General features: G+C 62.3%; 1 protein-coding gene across 2 annotated transcripts in view; it reads left to right on the plus strand.

The window, feature by feature from the left end:
- The first annotated feature begins 9,135 nt into the window (after window positions 1-9,135).
- The window catches only part of WNT7B (Wnt family member 7B), a 49,560-nt gene continuing 36,683 nt past the window's right edge, over window positions 9,136-22,012 (plus strand). The window contains exon 1 of one of the 2 annotated variants that reach the window (XM_055329078.1): window positions 9,136-9,591. In XM_055329078.1, the coding sequence (XP_055185053.1) occupies window positions 9,521-9,591 (71 nt within the window). In that variant the 5' untranslated portion in view covers window positions 9,136-9,520. Of the gene's footprint in view, window positions 9,592-13,563; window positions 13,836-22,012 lie in introns of those variants that run through there. The other variant, XM_055329076.1, reaches the window with a different exon arrangement.

Genomic DNA, 22,012 nt, shown 5'->3' on the forward strand with positions numbered 1-22,012 from the left:
GAAAGAAGAAGGAAAGGAATTCCAGATGGGGAATAGCATGCAACAGCATGGAACAGCTGGGGAAAGGCCCAGAGGAGGACCGCACCGAGGCCCACAGACGACTGCCCCAGATTCCAGGCTGAATGGCATCAGGGGGGCACATCAAGAGCCCAGAACAAGCGGGGTACAACTGTCTGGCCTTGGGGAGGGGGAGGCAGCACTAGTGAAGTTTAGGTATTTCCCATCCTGTGGGTGAGTCTCTGGTCCCAGGTTTCTACGTTTATCGGTGGCCTGCTTGTTTTTTCTTTTTCTTTTTCTTTTTTTTAAAAGATTTTATTTATTTATTCATGAGAGATGGAGAGAGAGAGAATGAGAGACAGAGAGAGAGAGAATGAGGCCGAGACACAGGCAGAGGGAGAAGCAGGCTCCCTGTGGGGAGCCCAATGAGGAACTCGATCCCAGGACCCTGGAATCACGTACTGAGCTAAAGGCAGATGCTCAACCACTGAGCCACCCATCCCCTTGCTTGTTTTCTCAAACCAGGAAAAGGCCTTGAATTTTTCTCAGGGCCTTGCTGGCGTCTCTGGAGATGCTCCTGTGGCCTTTCTTCTGTGGCCCTACTGATGGGACACATGCTGTGGCAAGTTTCCTGCACCGCCCCCCAGCCCTGAGCCCCAGCCCGTCCCCTCTGTGCCTCAGTTCCCTCCCCTGGATGGGGGGGCTGGCACCCAGGGCCATGCTGAGGTTGAAGGAACACATGACTGGAGCCTATGCTGTGCACGTCCATTAAATGCAACATCTGTCGTGTGTCACAGACACTGGTTCTCTTCCTGCCCGGCACTCGCTTGCCTGCTCTCACTTTCCTCCAGGGGCCACCGCCTGTCCTTTCTGAGGCTATGCCATCCGGGTGAGAATGACCCCAACCTGAGCTCCAGAGCCGCAGGAGACCCAGGCCCGTGCTCCCCGCCCTGGCCCGGGGTACTCGGCTCAGGGACAGGCCTGTGACCCAAGCTGAGCACTTGCAGGCAGCAGCTGCCAATCTTGCAGCTTTGTGGGAAGGCGGAAGGGGCAGCTTGTGGAGCTGCAAGACAGACGCCTGGGCCAGGAGGGGCCGCTGCATGCGGTGGAGAGGGCCGGCCTGACACTGAGGCTGACTTCTAGGTGAGCAGAACTGACCGCAGAAGAAACAGAAATCATTGGTGATTTCATCTGAGCCCTGGATTCAGCTGCCTGAAGCCACCCTGGCCTTGGGCGCTAGTTACGGGAATCAAAGGTTCTCCTTTCCCATTCGGTACAGCTTGGCCTCTGTTACCTGCCGTAGGAAAAGTCCCAGCTCATCGAGGGCTCAGCAAGCTCCGGCCGGGGCCAAACGGCCAAGCCAAGAGTGGATTTGATATTATTATAACAGGCTGTAGAGAAAATGAACAAAGTGCAGAAGACTGCGGTAGCCGTGCAGAGCCAGAACCACTTGCTGCGTGGCCCTTCCTAGAAGTCTGCTGAATCCTGGATTAACACAGTTCTTACTCCCGGTACTTGTTCATCTTTCCTTTTGGCCCACCTTCTGCAAAGGTGGCAGGTGCAGCAGGGGGACCCTCGCGGCGGTCTGCGCCTGCTCAAGCACCAGTGTGGGGACTTTTCCTTCCACACTCACTGGCCGTCCCTGCTTCCGCCCTCTGTCCCGAGGGGCTTCTGAGTGTGTCGGGTCTTTGGAAAGAGGGAGGGGATGGTGTTTGCACAGGGACATCTGGTAGAGCGTGGAAATCCCTGGTTCCCAGACGTCTTTCCAATGGAAAATTCATGGATGATGCCAGCTGCCGAGAACCTGCTGGAAGGTTGAAGGTTGAAGAGGTGCTGTTGCTGGGGTGACCCAGGTGGCCCGGCTTTCCGGGGACTGTCTGGTTTTAGAATTGAAAGTCCTGGGATCCCTGGGTGGCGCAGCGGTTTAGCGCCTGCCTTTGGCCCAGGGCGCGAACCTGGAGACCCGGGATCGAATCTCACGTCGGGCTCCCGGTGCATGGAGCCTGCTTCTCCATCTGCCTGTGTCTCTGCCTCTCTCTCTCTCTCTCTGTGACTATCATAAAAAAAAAAAAGAATTGAAAGTCCCTCATCCTGGGGACCCCATCTGTCCTGGTGCCGTTGGTCCCTGCTCAGAACTGTAGGTTGTCCACATGGTCGCACATGTGACCTTCTGATGGTGGCTTATCCTCAGGCACTGGCTGAGCCTCCGTGTGATGGATCATGTCCACGCAGCTCTTCAAAGACTGGTCCCCGCTGTCCCCAAATGTCCCCCCAGTGCTGGCTTGGGGAGACATTTGCCCCCTTCTGCCTTTCTGTCTCCAAATCCCGAGGGTCCCAGGTCCTTTCCTCTCCTGCTCACCGAGCCCAAGCGACCGTCCTCCATTAGGTGGCGCCTGTCCTCCCCCTATTGTATTGTTACCATCGTTACACTATGTTGGCAAATGGAATTTAAATAAACAACAACAACAAAAAAATTAAAAACCCACTTGTTTAAAAATAAAAAAAGAAACTCCTGCCCTGCTTTTTCTAAGACCCTCCCTTTGGGTTGCAGAAGCCTGGTTGGGAAGCCTCCAAATGAGGAGAGGTTTCCTCTCTTTTCTGTAACAATCCCACTTCCCGCTGGGGCAGGTGCAGGCTCCTGGCTACTGACCAGCCAAGGGAAAGCAAGTCACCGGTGAGCACCTCACAATGGGGCTTTGCTCTGAGAGGCTCGTTGCAGGTCAGCGGAAGCTGGACATCTGAGCAAGGGCTGCTAGGCCACGTCTACTCACCCTGAGGCTGAGCCGTTGGTTCTGGGCCAAGGGCTCCCCCATCTGGGGGTTAGGGGAGTCAGCCCACCTGTCCAGGCAGGTGAGTGCTGCACTGCTCAGGGTACAGCATGCTAGTGGCTATAGCACATGACCTCCGGGTCACCAGGGAGGGGTATGGGCTATGGTAAAGGTGGGTCTCACTCTCCAGTCACAGTTCAGCCGGGGCTGGTGGGGCTTCTCTCTCTGCTCTTCAGTCTGCACAGCAGCTGTAAGTGGAGCTGATGACACTGATCCGATTGTTGAGACAGGTGGAGGAGACCAGGTCACCAGGCTCACAGTTGGTGATCTTCCCTCTGCAGGGCCCAACCTGGCTGCTGCTGCCACCTCTGAGCCAAAGAGCAAGGTGGCACTGAGCCCACCCGGGAATGCCTCAGCTCCTGCCTCCAAAGCCCCCCCAGAGGTCAGAGGTCAGAGGATAGCCTGCACGTTTTATTCTTGGTGAACAGACACTGGCCCAGGATGCTCACTCCTTCTGGTTGCCCGGGCCTCTGGGCACCCCATGCAACCTCTGGGACTTGCCCTGTGTGGGGTGGAGGGTGTCCTCGTTCTCCCCCCTAGGAAAGGAGAAGCTCCTCCTGCCCCTCTCCGGGGGAGCCCTGCGCAGCGCACAGAAGGTGGTGAGGAGGACGCCCTGCAAGGCTCGCTTGGCCTTCTGCCGGAACCCATCCGTCCGCCACAGCCTCTTCTCCCAGGTTGGCTCTGGTGTCCACTCACCAGAGGCGGCTCCGCCCCTCCCACAAATGGGGGGCTCCTCTGCCCACAGGAGCCCCGGAAAACCTTGTGCACAGAGAGGATCTGGGAAGTGGACTCAGAACATTCAACTGTTTATACGCTTGTCCAATAGGAGCATTTCCCAAATGTAGACGTCTCCAGAGCCACCTCAGTGTTTACTAAATGTGCGGCATTCCCAGGTCCCTTCCCCAGGACATTGGGAGAAGTAGGTCTGGAGTAACCCTAGGGGTGGCTGGTCAGGCCAGCTCGGGACACTCCATCCAGGGCCCACCTTGGATGGGCCTTGCTCCCTCACGAGTCTTCAATAGCTCTTCAGTGCGCATGAAATCGAGTCCATGTCCTGAGCCTGGCATTCGGGCCTCTCTCTGCCTGAACCCCCGTCTCCTTCCGGTTTCATCTTTTGCTTCGCTCTACGACCTCCCAGGGCCCGGCCGCCCTTGTTCATAGGGTTCAATCATTTGGATTTCTGCTTCCCTATCTCTGCATGACCAAATCGTACTGTATTGCTATGCTGTAGATTGTGCCCTGAGGAGTGGCTTAAAGTACCATGCATTTGTTACCTTACTGGTCTGTGGTCAGAAGTCCAGCAAGGTGTGGCTGGGTCTCTGCTTGGGGTCTCACAACGTGGAAACACACCTGTGGGGGCACCTGGGAGGCTCAGCAGTTGAGCGTCTGCCTTTGGCTCAGGGCAGGATCCTGGAGTCCCGGGATCGAGTCCCACATTGGGCTCCCTGTGAGGAGCCTGTTCTCCCTCTGCCTGTGTCTCTGCCTTTCTCTCTCTCTCTCTCTCTCTCTCTCTCTGTGTGGTCTCATGAATAAATAAATAAAATCTTTTAAAAAAAATCGCAAACTCACTATGCTAGCAGTTTTTTTATTTTTTAATTAATTAATTTTTAAAAAAGATTTTATTTATTTATTCATGAGACACACACAGAGAGGGAGAGAGAGGCAGAGACACAGGCAGAGGGAGAAACAGGCTCCATGCAGGGAGCCCAACGTGGGACTCAATCCCGGGACTCTAGGATCAGGCCCTGGGCCGAAGTTGGAGCTAAACCGCTGAGCCACCTGGGTTGCCTGGCAGTTTTTTATAATTATAAAAATACTATAAAAAATACTATAATAGTCGTATGTAGTAGTATGTATTACAAAAAGTACTTATAAAAGTTTATGAGGACCAGCTCCTTCAGAGTAGATTGAGCAAAGGTAACTGTAAGGCAGGTAGGTGATTACTGTCCACGGCTCTGCAATGAATTCTGTACGGTAGAGACAGAGCCACCTGCCTACGCAGCAGCGTCTCAGGGCGCCAGGGGTCCCACGGTCCGGGTCTCACGGCGGCCCACTCAATCTTCTCCACATGCCCCAGCCCCTCCTCCTCTCGGCCTGGCAGAAACACTGAGTGGGGCTTGGGGTTGGGGCAGGGCTGAAGATGTGAGTGCAGGAAACTTCAGAGAGCGCCCAGAGGGCTCTGAGAGGCCCAACCATGGACAGAAGCTCCAGAGGAGGCTTCTCCCTCTGTCTATGTCTCTGCCTCTCTCTGTGTCTCAAATAAATAAATGAATAAATAAATAAATGAATAAATAAATAAATAAATAAATAAATAAATAAATAAAATCTTGTAAAAAAAATAAAGAAACCCACATGTGGGCAAGGCAGGGGGTCCCCTGGTGGCTCCGGGGACCTAGTGGCAAAATTCAGGACTGAGGTCCCCAGTCCCTCGCAGCTGTCAGCTGAGGGCTGCTCTGAGAGCCTAGGAGCCACCAGGCCCCCTTCGTCTTCAAAGCTAGCAAGGGCACATCAACTTTTCCCCATGCTTCAAATCTCCTGGGCTGCTCCTTGTGCCTCAAGCCAGAGAATATTCCTTCCCTGTTTGTAAAGGGCTGGTGTGATTAGGACAGGTGCACTGGGATGACCCCTTTTGATAAATTCAAAGTCAACTGATGAGGGCAGCCCCGGTGGCACAGCGGTTTGGCGCTGCCTGCAGCCAGGGCTGTGATCCTGGAGACCCAGGATCGAGTCCCACATCGGGCTCCCTGCGTGGAGCCTGCTTCTCCCTCTGCCTGTGTCTCTGCCTCTCTCTGTCTCTATGAATAAATGAATAAATAAAATCTTTAAAACAAAACAAAGTCAACTGATGAATAACCTCATTACACCTTTGCCCTGAACCGTAATGGGCACGATATCTTGTCTTATTCATGGTCCTTGGGATTAGGGCAGGACATTTTTGGGGGCCATTCAGAATTCTGCTACCACAAATCCACTCCTTTCCAGGCCCTTCTCATGTACCCCACTACCCGAGGGGTTTTCCCAGTGCCGCTGGCATCTTCCTCAAGGCCTCTGGTCCTCTGGCCTCTCACCACACCAGGTTCCCCCTTGAACTGGGGACTCCCAGCATCAGGATATGGATGGTTGCCCTCTATCTTCCACTTCGCCAAGCACAGGCCCCGTCTCCCTAGAGGCTGAGATGTGCAGCGGAAGGAGCCCAAGCTCTGGGCCTGACCGGCCTGGGTCTGAGTTCCAGTTTTACCAACTATGTGACCTTGGCCAAGCACTTCCTTCTCTACTTCAGTTCCTCATTTTGTGCAATGAGTCTGATGGCATCGTTGCATAAGGCTGTGTGAGGTCCCGTAGTCGGGCACCTGCTCCTTGTCCAGACTGTGCCCAGCGCACACTCAGTGTAATCTGGGTCGGAGTTGCCGGGGTTCAGGAGACACTTGTCAGTGAAGCCAGTGGCAAGACACAGAAGCAAGGCAGGAGCAAGGCGGCAAGAACGGGGTGTGGCCGATGCTGGAGATGTGCTTGAGCTCAATCTCAAGGTTTTGAGGGAGTCAAAGTCTTTGCCTTGTAACCTTACGGGTCGTGGACGCTGGCTGCCTCCTGGAAAATCATTTGTTCATTTGACAATTGCTTTTTTTTAAATGTTTATTTATTTATGATAGTCACACAGAGAGAGAGAGAGAGAGAGAGAGGGGCAGAGACACAGGCAGAGGGAGAAGCAGGCTCCATGCACCGGGAGCCCGATATGGGATTCGATCCCGGGTCTCCAGGATCGCGCCCTGGGCCAAAGGCAGGCGCCAAACCGCTGCGCCACCCAGGGATCCCCATTTGACAATTGCTTATTGAGCACTTAACTGAGTGAGAACCAAAGCAGATGTGACTATGGTCCCCATGGAGCCCACAGGCTGGCGGGAGATAGGAAGCAAGTCATGGCATATTATCCTTAGTGTCACAAAGGGCACGCTAGATTGTTAGCATAGAGAATACCAGTGAATATGTTTGGGAGGGGGACTGTGTGGGCTCCTCCAACGTGAGATATTTACGCTGGGGTCAAACAGAACCAGGGGCAGAGCAAGAAGATGGGTGGCGAGTGGAAAGGCCTGGGGGTAGGTACTAGTTGGGGGTTTTGGAATGTGTTTGACCGTGGGCAAGCCCGCACACACAGGGAGGGGACTCACAGAGCTCTTCCCACCCCAGGTGTCCCCCAGCCTGGAAGCCATTCAGGGACTCCCCTGGAGTGGTGGCGGGGAGACCACACTCTGGAGGGAGCGACTTAAGGTCTTGAACCAGGCCCAGCGATGCCTGCTGCGCCCCTTTGTCTCCCGCGTCGCCTCCCCGCCACGGCCGGCAGGGGGCAGCACGACGCCGCGCCGCGGTCCCTCTGCCTCTGGAGAAGCGCAGCGCTACGTCCCCGTCCTTCGGGGGAAACTGAGGCACAGAGCGACAGGTTGAGATCCAGAACGAACCCAGGCGCCCCGCCGCTCGCCCGCCGGGACCCTCGCCCCCTCGGGCAGCTTCGGAAGCACACACAACCCGGTGTGGGGCTCGGGACGCCACCGGGGAGGGCGGCTGGGGGTCCGCGCAGACCCGAGCCGGGAAGCGCGGTCCTCGCCCCTGAGACTCGGGCTGGCGGCGGTGGGGGGGGGCGGGGTGCGCCCCGGACTCCGCGACAGGTCGGGGACGACGCTCACCTCGCAGCCCCGCCGGGCTCCCGCGCTGTGGCCGCCGGGTGGCAGCATTCGCCCGCGCGCCCGGCTCCTCGGGGCTCCCCACCCCCCGCGGGGCGGCTCCCGGCCCTGGGCCGCACTGACCCGGGCGACCGGGGCGCTGGGGCGCAGGGGACACTGTGAGGCAGGCTGCCACCCTTCACTGCTCTCTGTGCCTCAATTTCCCCGCCTGTGATTAATCTCCAACGTCCTTTTCATCTGGGGACCCTTCCCATTGGCGGGCTCCCAAGGCTGCACCATGGGCCTCCGATGGGGAGCCAAGGAATGGCCTGCCCCACCCTTGTCCTGGCCAAGCTTTAGGGAACTGAGAAGGATTAAGGGGCAGTGAGTCGAGCGGGGACAGAAGGACGAGGGTAGGTGGGTTCTGAGCTACTGTTCCCGGCCCTGAGCTTGGCTCTCTGGGACTCAGGGTGGCTGGAAGCAGCTGCCCCCCGGGGCGCCCTACACCCACCCCAGCGAGTCTCCAGTGGCCCCTGGTCCTCAGAAATTAAGTGCTTTCCGGTTCCATCCACTCGCCCAAGAGGGGCCAGCTTGAGGGCGTCCAGGGCTGTGACCCCGCGGAACAGGAGAGGAGCCTGGGCAGGACAGCCGTTAGGAGGCGGGTCACTGGCGCGCCCCAGGACAGACAGAGCAGGGCCCAGCAGGGTCTGCCGCCCGGCCACCGACTTGCAGGGGCTGTGCCAAACTGGACCGCTCTGGGTATGCAAGGCACCGCAGCCCAGAGAGCTCCTGTTCTGGGCTCTGAAGGTGAACACTGGGCCCCTCGCTGCAGAGGAGACTGAGCAGGCTGGGGGGACCAGAGGCAGTGGAGGGAAGCAGAGAACCCTGGGGGCAGGGGGGCCGCTCCCAGAGCCAAGGACGCCCCTTAACATCCTGCCATCCGTCCCCATCCTGGTGATTATCCCAATGGCTTCTGCAGGAGGTCCTCCAGCCATCTGCCTGCACTGAGCCAGGCCGTCTGTCCCTTCCCTGTCCCCTCTGAGTTAGTCTCTCTGGCAGCAGTGCTGACAGGTAGGGGTGACCCTGGGTGCTGGAGGAGGGCTCCGATGGAGGTCTGCAAGGGAGGCAGCGATACTTGGGCTAAGGGTGTGGCCTAGGGGGACCCCAAGTGCATAGTTGCTGCCGGGAGGGGAAGCACGCCAAGAACGGCTGTGGGGGTGGGTGGTCTCCACTCCACCCTCCCCACTAGAAATTGGAAGCCGAGTGGCCACCACGACCTGTACAGGACGTTCCCCTGTGCCCCACCCCCCCTTGCCGGGGCAGAGGAGCGGCCAGCCCCACTGCAGGTGTCTCTTCCGAGCCGCACCCTCCCCGGCGCCCCCCCCCCCAACTCCGCGCACCCAATCCTCCTCCCCCTGCCCAGTCCCAGGAGGGCAATAGGAAGGGAGCGGGCCTGGGCAGGGGGGTGTGGATGGGGGGGGTGGATGTGTTTGCGTGTCACGGGGGAGGGAGGAGAAAAGGGAGGGGAGAGCCCGCGAGCGAGGGAGAGAGAGCGCGCGGCGAGCGAGGAGGGCGGGCGGGAGGCGGATCCTCCTACCTGGGCCGCGCTCGTTCGCTCGCAGCTCGCTTGCAGGGGCCGCGAGTCACCTGGGGAGGCGGACAAGTGCGGACACATTGGCCGCCGCGGCGCTCGGCGAGGCGCGCACGGCCCCAGGCGGCTGCGCCCAGCGGAGGCAGCGCCCGCCCGCCCGCAGCGCTCGGGCCGCGGCCCCGCCGGCGCTCAGCGCGCCCAGCGACCTCTCAGCCCGGCTCCGAGGTCGCGCTTCCCGGCCCAGGTCACTGCCCAGGCGCACGCGGCGGCGGCGGCGCCCAGCTCACCATGGTGGCAGCGCGCGCCCAGCGCCCGCGCGTCGCCGGCCGCCCGAGCCGCAGCGCAGGCTGAGAGCGGTCCGCCGGAGCCCCCGCCCTTGCCAGCCCCCCGCCGGCCCGCGCGTCCCCTCCGGCCGCCGCTGTCTATGGCGCAGCCCCCCTCCCTGGATCATGCACAGAAACTTTCGCAAGTGGATTTTCTACGTGTTTCTCTGCTTTGGCGTCCTCTACGTGAAGCTCGGGTGAGTATCCCCGTGGGCAGGGGCCACAGCCCCGCGTGGGGGCAGCGGCGAGGACCGGGCTCCAGGGGCTCTCCGCGGACACGTAGGGCCTGAGGGGGCGCAGGCGGCTCCCGGGACCGAGGCTGGCCTGTGCGTGGGACCGTCGGCCCCGACCCCGCAGCGCCGGGTCCTCGCGAAGCGCGCCGAGTCCGGGCCGCTCCAAGGAGGGCAGAGCGCGCAGGCGGCGCGGCCGGGCTCGCGGGTAGCGGCGAGCGTGCCCGGCGCGTACTTTCACCTGTTTGGGCTCCAGGCCCCGGGGGTGGGACGCGCCTTCCCTCCCCCGGGCTGCGCTGGGCGCCGAGCCCGGGCCGAGCGCTCGCCGTCTGGAGGGCGCGCCGGGGCGGCAGCCGGGGGCGTCGGGCGGCCGGGAAGGCCCGGGCGGGCGGGGGGGCGAGCGCCCCGGCCCCGAGCCTGCAGGCCGGGCACCTGCCTGGGCCCTTCGACCCTATCCATCACCCGGACGTGTTGAAATTGCCTTGACAACTTGTCCGGCTGGCTCGCGATGGGCCGCGCGGAGGGCCCGGCCGCCTGGGGCTCGGTCCTGGGCCCGCGCCCCCGCCCGCCCTGGGCCCTCGGCCGGCCCCCTCTCGCCGCGCTCCCCCTTGTGCGGCCCGGCGGGCGGGCGGGCGGGCGGGCGGGCGCCCGGCGGGCCGCGCTCGCTGCTCGCTGCAGTAGCTGCTCCGAGTCGTATTTCCACATTCCTGAACCCAGCCGAGTCCTTACCTGTTGAGCCGCGATCTCCTTTAGACAGAATCTGTCTCGGCCTCGCTCGAAGTGGGGGTGGGGGGGGCGATGTGACCGCGACGGGGGTGCGGTGCACCTCGCCCCCGGGCGCCCGCACCCCGCGCCCCTACGGAGCAGTCGGGCCGAGCACAGCCGGTGAACAGCCCCGCCGGAGGCGGAGACGCCGCTTCCCCGGCTGCCAGGTAGAAGCCCCACCTGAGACTCACCTCGCCTCTCACCCGCCCTTCTGTCGCCCCCTCCGCCATTTTACAGATGGAGAAACTGAGGCAGGGTGGGGGCTGCAGAGGCAGGGCTGGAAGACCCCGTCCTAGCCTCACTCTGCAGGCCTGGGTGCCTGGTTTATTGTGGGTCCCTATAGGCTGAGTCCCTCGGTGTTTGTTCAGGGAGGTGAGGGTGCTAGGGGGTGGGGGCTGGGAGGGAGACAGGGCTTGGGATCTCCAGCAGTCCCTGCAGCTCCTCTCCCTGTTCCCCCAAGTACTGGGCAGCCCCTCCTGAGGCTCTCTTTGGTTTTCAGCACTTGTCCGCTCCTGGCAGTCCTAGAGTTCAGTTCCCGTTTTAAGGATCAGGAAACTGAGTGAGGGAGGCCAAGTCACTTGTCCCCAGAGTAAAAGGCAGAGCCAACCACTCAGCCTAGCACCCTAGCACCCATTTCTCAACAGGAGTCACTGAAAAGAACTCCCCCCTCCCCCCCACAACTTGTGGGAAGCGCTATGACCTTTCCCTCCCCACCCAGGCAGCAAAAGGAGCTCCCGCTGGTGCCCAACCTGGTCTCCTGTGGCTGGTTGAGGGGCTCAGAGGCCTAGGGGACCCCCCCCCCCGACCTACAGACACAAGGCAGCTTCCCTGTCCCTTCTGTAAATGGGAGTGCAGCTCTGGCCATCGTGAACACGGTGGTGGCTGGTGTCTGCGTAGAGATCAGTGAGTGCGACCCAGCCTGTGTGCCCAGGCACTTGTACTTGCCTCTCTGGGAGTGTGCAAGAGAGCCAGGCTCTGCCTTCTGCTTCCATTCAGGAACCCTGGTGTGGGCGATCCTTCCCCTGCTGTGCCCCCTAAAACACACACTCCTGGGGGGAGAGGAGAAAACCTAGTCTCCAAACACCCCTGCAGAACCACATCTGGGAAAAGCCAGGGAGCCATCCTGGGATGTGCTCAGGCGACGGGTCTCAGCCTCTGCCACCACCACGGCCCCTGCCTGCCTGCCTGCCTGCTCACCTGCCCACCCTGGAGCAAGGGGCTTGCCTTCTTTGCAAGCCATCTTGGCTGCACAGGGCAGGGAGGATCAGGAGCGGAGCCCAGATGTGACCTGAGGGGTTAGTGACTTAGGGGCCCAGTGCGTTAAGGATGAGGTTTGGGACTCATTCCTCCCCCTCACTCCTTATTGGTGGCTTTGGGTGGGTGCTCCGATTCTGCCTCTCTCATGCGAAAAGTGGGGTCACAGTAGCTCATCCTTCATCGGGTACTGTGAAGATTTGTTCTGGGTAAAAAAAAAAAAAAAGAAAAAGAAAAAAGAAAAAAAGATTTGTTCTGGGTGACTGTGCCCTGGGGGGAGAGGTGGGGCTCCCATAAACACCTGCATGCACCAGCCAAGCTTTTCTCACTGCTAATGATTCTAGCATCACCACTCCAGGGACTCCTCCAGATAGTGGATTTTAGGGCCATAGCAGTTCCAACCAATGTCAGGGACTGCATGTATTGGGGAGATATTCTGGGGTCATGCCCCCCACAGCCAACACCTGTGTGTGCACTTTTGTGAATGTACACCAGGAACCTCCCTCACTGGTGCACATGCAGCCACCACACAGATGTGCAGCCCCTGGGGGGAGCTCCCAGACCAGCAGGGATGGTGAACTCAGACCTCACAATCCTTTTGGGGAATCAGGGCCCCCAAGAGTAGGCTTGCCTTGAATTTTGAGCAATTTCAAAACAAATGACTTTGGGGAGTCACAGTTCCTCACTTTTGGACTGAGCAGCCTACAGGCTGTGGCCCTTGGGAAGAGGCTAAGCCAGGGCAGGAACAAGCCATTGGGATCTGGGCACCCTCTGCCCACAGGAAGTGGGGTCAAGAAGTCCCAGGATCAGCCCTGCTCCATTCCTGCCCTGGGAGAGGCAGAGGGCCCAGCGGGATGAAGGTGAAGCAGGCAGCTCCTTCCTTCTGGATGCCAGGCATGAGTCTCCATGCCAGGTCTAGAAGCTGGGAAACACCCCACCCCTGGGCCACTGGCCATATCATATGGACCTCTCTTGTCATCATCCCTGCCTTGTGCTTTCCCCCCAGCTGAGAGGGTCTACACTGCATCTGGAAGATCATTCATAGGTAGACAGGCTTGGCAGACAATAGGAGGTGGGTTTCTGGCCTTAAAAAAAAAATCACTGGAAGAGGAAGGATTGTTTAGAAGTGTGTCCTTGCGGATCTGCTCCTCCCTACACCTATCCCAACCAACCCCTCAAAGGAGAGCAAAAGAAGTACGATGGGGAAGCTAAAGCTAGGGACCTCTGTGAACCAATTAGGGGTGCCTTCTCGCTGCCTCCTCCAAAGAGGCCCTGAGGCAGGACCCTACAGAGACACCAGTGCGCATGTGCACAGGTGAGCCCTGCCTGGCGGGGCCTGGTTGGCTAAGGTGAGAGCCTGCGACTCACAGCCAACCTAACCAAACCCAGGGGCGCACGCAGGCAAAGGTGCAGCACACACAGTGCATCTGTGCGCACACACCTGCGCCCTCGCAGACGCGCCCACGCTCCTGCGGGCACACACAGGCACATGCAGGCACATGCAGGCGAACAGAACAGACTCCCGAGCACAGCCCCCCAAGAGGAGCGCACGCCCCCGCGCGCTTGCGCCCCGGTGCCTCCCCCCAGGTGCACCCTCCAGAGCAGGCCAGAGCTGTGTGGTTCCCCGAAGTTGGGCGGGTGTGTGTGTGTGTGGAGGGGTGCGGGCCGAGGCGGTTCGGGCAAGCCCTGGGGGCGGCTCCTGTCGCACGCTCCGGTCAGCCTCCCCTTTAAAAAACCCGCCCGCAGAGGAGGCGGATGTAGGGGCGGCCCGTCCAATGGCAGCTGCGCGCCTCGAGAGACTTGGAGACTCGAGCCAGAGCGAGCGACAGAGCCGGTTCCGACCGATCGACGGACGGAGGGCTAGACGGCCGCCGAGGCGCACCCGCTGCCCCCGGCCGTGCCCTCGCCCCGCACCCCGGCCCCAGCGCCCGCCGCGGCCCCGGCCCCAGCCCCATCGCGATGCTCGGCCCTGGCGGCGGGGCACCGACGAGAACCGCGCCGGGGCCCGCGCGCCCGGGTCCCTAGCGCCTGGTGTCGCCGCCCCGCCGCGGGGAGGGCCGCGGAGACCCCGGCCGCAGCTGGCCCAGGCGCCCTGCCCGCCGGCCCACCATGCTCCTGCTGTCGCCGCGCGGCGCGCTCCTCTCCGTGTACTGCCCGCAGATCTTTCTCATCCTGTCCAGCGGCAGCTACCTGTGAGTGCGGCGGCCGCTCGCGGGCCGGGGGGCGGGGGGGGGGCGCTCCTCGGCCTCCAGCGCGGGAGCCGCGCGGGCAGGAGACTCAGCGGAGTCCCTGGGCGGGGCACCGGGCGCCCGACGCGCTCGGTGGGCTGGGGACGTTGCGTGTCCTCATCTGCCCAAGGCACCGAGGTGGAGGACTTGGGGGGCGGCTGCGTTAGTGAGACGCGAAGGCTTTGGGGTCCGAGAGCGCGTGGCCCGCGAGAGGCCCTGCTGCCCGGGTGGGCCGGACTGCGCGCACCGAGCGAGCGCCACGAGGGGAGGGCGCGCGGCGGCGCGGGGATTCCCTGCGCATCCCACCCGCGTCTCGGACAAGCGGGATCCCCTGCCCTGTAGACGTCCTTGGGGCCGGCCGGCCGTGCAGCCCTCGAGAGAGCCGCCCGTGCACACCCGCTCCCCGCGCACACACCGGCGCACACGTGCACACTGCGCCCCACCGGACAGTGCCCAAGCGGGCCCCGGGGTGGCCGCTGCCTGTCGCGCCTTCCCGCTGCGCTGAGCCGCCCGGCCCCGCTGCTGCCCACTCCTCACCTGGGGGCGAGGGGACCGCGCAGCGCAGGGGCGGCTGGCCGGGGTGCGCCGGGATCCAGGCCGAGGCAGCGCGGAGGGAGCGTGGGCGCGCGAGTGCGCAGGGTCGGGCAGCGCCCCCGGGGCTCGGGCAGCTCCCGGCAGGGCCGGCAGGGCCCAGGGAGCCGAGGGGCGCGTCGGCGCTGCAGTGGCTTCGCCTGATTCCTAATGGGACGCATATGCTCTGGCCTCCGATTTAAAAAGAAGTTTGATTTATGGAACCGCCGTTTGGGGGAATTTAAGCTGGATGCTACTGATTAAACCTCAGAGCTCGCTCTCCCTCCCCTCTCGCCTCCCCTCCTCCTCCCCCTCCTTTACACGCGGGCCACGTCCGGGGTCGCCTCACGCGGCCAGAGGGGGCAGGCGCTGCCTCCCGCTCCCCGCGCCACCCCCACCTCCCGCGCGGCCGCAGTCCTAATAAATCGCCGCCGCCCCCCTTTTAATAGGGGCGCAGCCAATTTCTCCTCCAGCTCCTAGGAAATTACTATCCTACCAGTTTTCCTTCTATAAATAGTCGCGCATCTTGAAACAAAAGTTCGCAACCGCAGCCAGATGCTGCGAGGCCCGTGGTTTCCCGGGCTGTGGGACATAATTACAAGGTCCAGGCGCAGAGAGTGCTCCAGGCCCGGCGGGCAGGCCCGGCAGCAGAGGCATCGCCTGGGGAAGGGGAGGGGGGAAAGGCCGCCCCAGGCAGGGCAGGGGCCAGATTGGGCCGGCCCCATCAGTTGGGGAATCAGGCTAGGGAAGTGCTGGGCCAGAGTCCTGCTTCTGGCATCCCTCCTGGGAAATGGATGCAGCTAGGGGGGCCTTGGAATCCCAGCCTCCAGTTCTCAGAGGTCAGAGGTCAGGAAGCCTCCCCCTCCCCTGAAAACTGCGCATTTCAATGTTAAGCTAGAGAATCCACCGCTACTATGGCTTACGAAATCCTTCTTGGAGCTAGGTGGCTGAGGTTTGGCATCAATGGGGAGGAGTCCAAGGGTAGGAAACCAGGAGCCCTCCTGGGGTTGCCTGGAGTAAGAATCTGAGAGCAGGAGGTGGGCAAGGTGCTCGAGGGCTGGAGAGGACAGAGGGGCCCAAGGCAGCAGTGAGGGGCTCTGGGGCAGGTGGTGGCCAGGATGCGTGCGCAGACCTACAGAGCTGGCCTGCAGTAACTACCATCTGCGCCCACACAGGCTCGCTCCTTGCATGTTCACTGCCAGCTTTGTTGGGAAAAATTCTCCGAGGGCGATAGTTTTCCAAACGTTCCTGGGCCAGCGCGGAGTCCCAGGGTGGCAGTGGGGGGCAGCAAAGCGCATTGTGCCCCCTGCCCCAGCACCAGCCCAGCCTGACCTTCAGCCCCCCACCTATTCCTGCCCCTGGGGTCGGGGGAGAAAGTGCTGATGCCAGGCTGTCCTGAGCAGACTATATTAGCTGTTCCCCAGAGCAAGAGAGGGAGGCTCTGGGGTTTCCCTGGCCCTGTCTGGTGGGTACAGGGCTGGCGGGGCGTGGAGGATGCCACGGGTGGAAGCAGGGCCCTGGTGATGCAGACGACAGTGAGAATGGTGGGAAGACCCTCGTGGGTGGCTATGTGCCCATGCTCGGGATGCAGGTGAGGCGGCCTGTGCAAAAGTGCTTTGTGAGCAGTTGGGAATCAACAGTAAGCCCACCTCACGTCCGCAGGAATACTTAGGAAGGTTGGCCCTGTGGGATCTGAGGATGCCAGGGGCAGGAGGGGCCCTGGGCGGAGGCTTCTTTCTGCTCCAGAGAACTTTCCAGAAGGCATCCCACTGCTGGGATCACAGACACTGGTGGACAATTGATCCTGCCCTTTCCATCTGGGCTGCTCTCCCAGCTCCTTGTCTTGGGCTGTGGTCCGTGCATAGCGAATCCCAGATGCATGCCTGGGCCCCTGCCACTGATTGGGTCGGACGGGTGTGCTGGCCTGGAAGGGCCTCGAGCCCCCGCCTGATGCTGAGCTTGGCTGGCTGGGTGAGGCAGCTCTGGCCAGCCTTGCCCTTGTCTGCGCCACTGTTGTCAGAGCAGAAGCTTCCAGGGCCAGTGGGGGGGTCAGTGAAGGCCCAAGGGAGAGCAGGTGGGGGCCCGCAGTGCTGCGGCGCTGGTCAGCTGGCACGGGGGCCTTGTGCCAGGACCGGGCTGGCCTACTGTCCAGGGTAGGTCCCTTCCGGTCTTGTTTCCTTCTCCCAGATGTGGAGGTTGGCTGCAATGATCCCCCCAGGTCTTCCGGTACGAGCACTCATGGTGACCGCCCGCTCTGGGTTGCTGAGTGAGTCATGGGTGACGGGGTGGTTACTCACCGACCACCTGGCTGCGGGGGGTGGGGTGGGGGGGTGGGGGTGGGGGGCGCTCACCACTGCCCTGCCGAGGCTGGGCCTCTTCCCGGCTCCACCGCTGTGGCTTTATTGGTGGTGCCAACCGCAGTCCCAGAAACCTTGTGGGCATGACCCCGGAGGGTGGGCGTTGCTGAATCAGGCCCCCTCCCCTGGCACCGAGGCCTGAGTGGCAGCAGAACGGGACCACCCAGCTTAGCGTGGATTGGTTTCCCCTTGGGAGCGGCAGCTCCCAGCCTGCCGGCTGCGGCCCTCCAGGTGCGGGAGCTCTGCTGTGTGGCCTGGAGGCTTCTCTGGGTCACAGTCCCCTCGTCCATCACTGGGGGATGGAGATTCTTCCTTTCTGCAGGCGCAGGTTGGACCCGCAAGACACTGGGATTCCAGGGCGTGCGTGGCTTGGTGCAGCAGTGTGCACACGGGGGCAGTGTGGTGTGCACATAGGGGGTTAGCGCCAGAGCTGCCCAGGGACCCCTGGCCTGGGCTGCACGAATCCTTATTCAAATCACAAAGTGCTCCCAGAGCCTTTGCCACGTGGTGGGTCCGACTAATCAAAGCAGGGATGGTGCGCTCTGGGGATGACTTCTTCCCACCCGTGTGTAGGGGAGGAAGGGCCAGGAGGGGAAGGCGGGTCCTCAAGTGCTTCCTCCTGGCCCTGGGGTGCTCCGCAGCCGCGTTGAGGCCTGCAGCAGAATGGCTCGTTTTCGGACCGAGTTTCCCTGGAGTCCTCGCTGATCAAGGGTTCCCATCCCTGCCCCTTCTCCTGCTGCCTGGGTGCCACCAGGGCCAGTGGGACTCAAACTTCTGGAGTGGCCGTGGGGATTCGGCGAGCAAATGTGGAGACGTGCCCAGCTGGGTGCTTGTTGTACAGTAGGTGCTCGAGCGATGGGGTCACTCTCAGCCATTGGGAGCGGGGAGGCTGGCCACCTGTGATGCAGAGGGAGGGCTGGCGGCTGTATTTGTTCAGGGGCGAGTGTTGAATTCCCCGGGGGTGTCTCAGAGGGCTTCCGGGAGGAAGTGGCCCCTAGATAAGCAGAGAGGCTCTCTCGAGGTCACACAGGACTCGGGGTACTAGGCAGGTATGAGATGCTCTGCGGGAAGGAGACCACCACCAAGAGAGATGGTGTTTGAGACCCTGACCACTCATTGTTTCCACACTGGGCTCCTTTGGGGATGCCATGGACACAGACCTAGCAAATTGCATTCCCCGCCCCTCATGCCAGCCTCGGGGGTCAGGGGGCCAGGGCTGCATCGCCTGTGGGGCACCCAGAACTCCTCCTGGGGGTCTGGGCCATGGCTCTATGGTCAGACCTGAGGGTGGTGGCAGGGGAGGGAATGGGATGGGATGGAAGTCTTGATTGGAGACCCAGACCCTCCCTCCACTGAGGTTTGGGGGGCACCCAGAATAGGGCCCCTTTTTGTGCGGCCCATGGCCAGTCACCTAACCTCTGGGGGCCTTTCTCCCCCCAGGACAGATGGAGGGGCTCAGCTAGTTGCCCTGGAGCCTTCATTCTGCATGGCCGGGGGTCGGGCTCAGATGGGGCTCAGTCCCCCCCCCCCACTCCCCCAGCAAGGGACAAGAGGCCGGGAGCTCTCTCTTGTCAGATGAAACCTCGACCCAGGGCTCCCTCAGCCTGATGAAAGGGTCATTGTGTGGTGTGGGCCGCCCGCTGGCCAAGGACAAAACCTCCGTTTGTCCTCCTTCCCTGGCGTGGGGCTGGGGCCTCCCCTTGGGCTGGCTAGCAGGGTGGGGGTGGGCACAGGTGCGCTCCCTCCTCCCTTTCTCCATCTTCCCGTCTCCATCACAGAGCTGCTCAGCCTGCCTGGGGCCCCTCCTGGTCCTGCCCTCAACGCAGGGTGTCCTCGCCCTCCTCCCTCCCTCCAAGGCCAGCCCAGTGGTTGGTAGGGAAGCGGTGAGCTCTCTAGCCCTGGAAGCATACAAGCAGGTGCAGGAGCGAGGGCCAGGGATGCCAGGCCAGGGCCCTGGCTGGAAGGGAGCCACCACTCCCGGGGCCTCCGTGCAGCATGGCTATGCGGTGTGGTCGGCCCTCTGTGACTGAGGGCACGCAGGCCCCGCGCAGGCCATCCCGCAGCTGCAGCGGTGAGCTTAAGCTTGGTGCAAGCCTCTCCCAGCCTCAGCCTCACGCCACAGCAGGTGGATCCTGAGCTCTGAAGATGCCACGAAGCATTTGGTCTGAGGATGTGAGTGGAACACACTAGAATTGTGCAGCCCAAGTGGCCATCCTCTGCGGACCCTGAAGCCCACCAGGTGCCCAGAGCAGGTCGGAGAGGACACCACCCTGGCCACAAGCGGCTCCGGGGGCATCAGCCGCAGCCTCCGAGCCAGTGTCCCCTGGCAGTCCCGTCCTGGTAACGCGGTGGCCCTCCAGAGCTTTTCAGATCTCATCCCCCTAAGGCCACCCCCGTTCCGACCCTCCTCCATGGCCTCCCAGATGGGAGGTGCTTCCTGTGCTGGGCCCAGCGGGAGCTGTGCAGGAAGGAGCCTTGGGACAAGCGTGGGTGGTGTCTCGGCTGCCCTCCCCGAGGCAGGCGTTGGTGCCGCCAGGGTGCCAGGGGCCAGCATGCCCGGGGGTCTGGAGCTGAGACCTAGGCCCTCGCTTCCCAAGTGGCAAACAGACTACAAGCCCCTTTGAATAGGAGTGCCTCCAGAAGAAACTGGCCGCTCACCAGACCCCTGCCTGGGGGCACAGGGCTCTGCGTTCCACTTCTGGAAGACTCCGGTGGCCTTGGAGAGCCCTTCTGTCGCAGGATGGATGGGTGCGCGCCAGCTGGGGTCTGCTCCGGGTTTGTTTCCTCCCTGGCTGCTGGGAAAGCTCCCCGAAGAAGGGCCACCCTCTTGGGTAGGGGGTGAAGTGAGGAGTACAGGGGGCAGAGCGCCGAGTAACTCCCTGGGTCACGCTCTAGGTGGCTGAGCTTGGACTCAAACCCGGGTCTGTCTGGCTCCCGGGGCCCTGCTGCTGCCACCTTCTCATTGGCTATAAGCTCACGGGGGGATGAAACCAACTTCTCCCGCCGGTTAGAATTGTCTGGTGCCCAGGAGTCGTGAGGCTCTGAGTGAGGGCTCTCTCTCTCTCTCTCTCTCTCTCTCTCTCTCTCCCTCTCTCCCTCTGTCTCTCTCTGTCTCTGCCCCCCGCCCCCAAATTTAGACTTGGAACCAGACAGGCAGCTTTCCCTCCAGGCGTGTGAGGGGACCAGGCACCCCTCAGGTTTCTGCTCCTGGGTGCCCCCTAACTTGGGCCCTAACCCAAGGGCCCTAACCTGCTGACACTGGCTCAAGTGGAGAGCGAGGAGGTGGTCCCAGCAGGCCAGTTCGTGACCCTCTAGGTTGGGTCTGGGTGTGTGGGGCTGCCTGTGCCGTAGACCTCAGGGCCCCCTGTCCTGCCATGGGCTCTCTCTGTGGGTGATGGGTCTGGATGCTTCTGGCTCCTCCTCCCCCATTCCTGCCCGGCCTCGTCACTACCCTGAGCTTGCTCTTCCCAGCAGCTCCTGCAGCCTCCATGCTGGTGACAGGGGCTGGCCACGTGTGCGAGGGTACCTGGGAGACCCCCTCCTTCCCCGTCACATCCGCAAAGCCCTGTGGTGTCCTCCGGGGCAGGGGCCCCTCACGCATCGGCAGTGAGGGTGGATCGATTGGGGAGGCCTCTCACGGAAGGTGGCCTCCGGCCTGGGAGCCCCGGGAGGGTGGTGTTCTTGGCCGGGGGACAGTTATGGGGTGGACAGGGGGCTTGGGGAGTGGGCAGCAGCCATCAGGGTGGGGTGGGCCCGTGGGAGGGGAGGTCAGAGGGGTGGCAGGGAGCCCCGGGAGGGAAGGTCTCAGGTGGAGCAGGGTTGAGTGGCTTCATTGCCACCTGAGGAAGGATGCTGGATGGGACGGGGCCTCGCAGGGGAGACGGGGAAAGGTCGGGTCCTGGCCCCCCACCAACATCGGGGGGGTTTCCCTGAGGCAGGACCCACAGGGTGCACAGGGGGCAGAGCGTGGGTGAGGGGTGCTATCAGCACAAAGCCCTTGGGGGCCAGGCTGTGGTAGCCAGGTCGTGGGATGGCCCAGCTCCCTGCCCCCAGTCTGGCGCCCAGCACAGCACTTGGTGCTAACTTGGTGCCCAGTAAACACCTCTTGAGTGGGCAGTTGGCTGCCCCTGCATCTGGGCCCCAGCGAGGCCCGTTGACCTGGTGGGGGCCCGCCTGCCCCATGGATGCCAGAGGCCGCCAGGGCGGGGGGTGGGCGCAGGGCTGGGCTGGGGGCTGGATGGCTTCCTGGCCCCTGGACTCCGGTCTTCCTGGGGTGACTTCACGGCTGGCGGGGAGCACCGGGAATTTCCAGGTGCGGCTGACAAGCCCGCCCCCCTTCCCCATCCCTTCTTCCCTGGGGGCCCATCCTGTGGACCGTCCTCCCATGTCAGGGCCCTGGGGGGCTCAGGTGGCACATGGATAGACCTGGCCCCCATCCCACCCCGGTAGGGTCGTCCCCCTCCCGCCTTGGTGGCACTGCCGCAGGGTGGAGCACGATGCCGCGGCCCACGACATAGGCTAGGGTGCCAGCACCCTGTGGGGGGCACCAGGGCCAGCAGGGAGCACAAGACAGGGAGTTAGCAGCCTGGCCCTGGTTGCTCACTCTGTCTCCAGGAGCTCAGAACACGGGGTGTGGGAGACCCCAAGGGCACACGCCCTGGAAGTGCCAGGTCGGGGCTGCTGTTGGCTGAGGGCTGAGAGCGGCCCCAGGCGCCTGTGGGTCTTCTGTCTCAGACCCTGGCCGGCTGTGTGACCCAGCCGGGCTTCACTCCAGGCCTTGGTGCCCGGAGGTGTGTGGGACGGAACCCCTCCCTCACCCCTCTCCCGTGATATCCTTTCCAGCAGCTCCAAGAGCCACGAGGCCAGGAGGGAGGTGTGGCGATTGCACTTGCTGGAACATCATCTTTGCTGTCCAGAGTCTGCCCCAGGAGCAGGGGGGGCAAGGGGAGGCTCCTGCTGCCCCAGGGGACCTCAGCCACACGTTATTTCCAGTCCCTTCTAGAGAGGTGGGCAGAGTGGATGCTTCCAGGCGAGTCTGAGTGTGAGCCCAGAGCGACCCTGGCTCCCCCTCCCTGCCTCCCTTCAGAGGTAGAAATTCCTGCAGGGGGGCGAGGAAAAGGGGAGGCTGAGGAGACAGGTCCTTAGGGCCTGGGGCAGGGAGCCGAGGAGTGGGGAAGAAAGGCCGTGGGGCTGGTCCTGCTCTTGGCCCTGATT

The sequence above is a fragment of the Nyctereutes procyonoides genome, unplaced genomic scaffold (assembly GCF_905146905.1).
Source record: "Nyctereutes procyonoides isolate TBG_1078 unplaced genomic scaffold, NYPRO_anot_genome, whole genome shotgun sequence".
Lineage (NCBI taxonomy): Eukaryota > Metazoa > Chordata > Mammalia > Carnivora > Canidae > Nyctereutes > Nyctereutes procyonoides.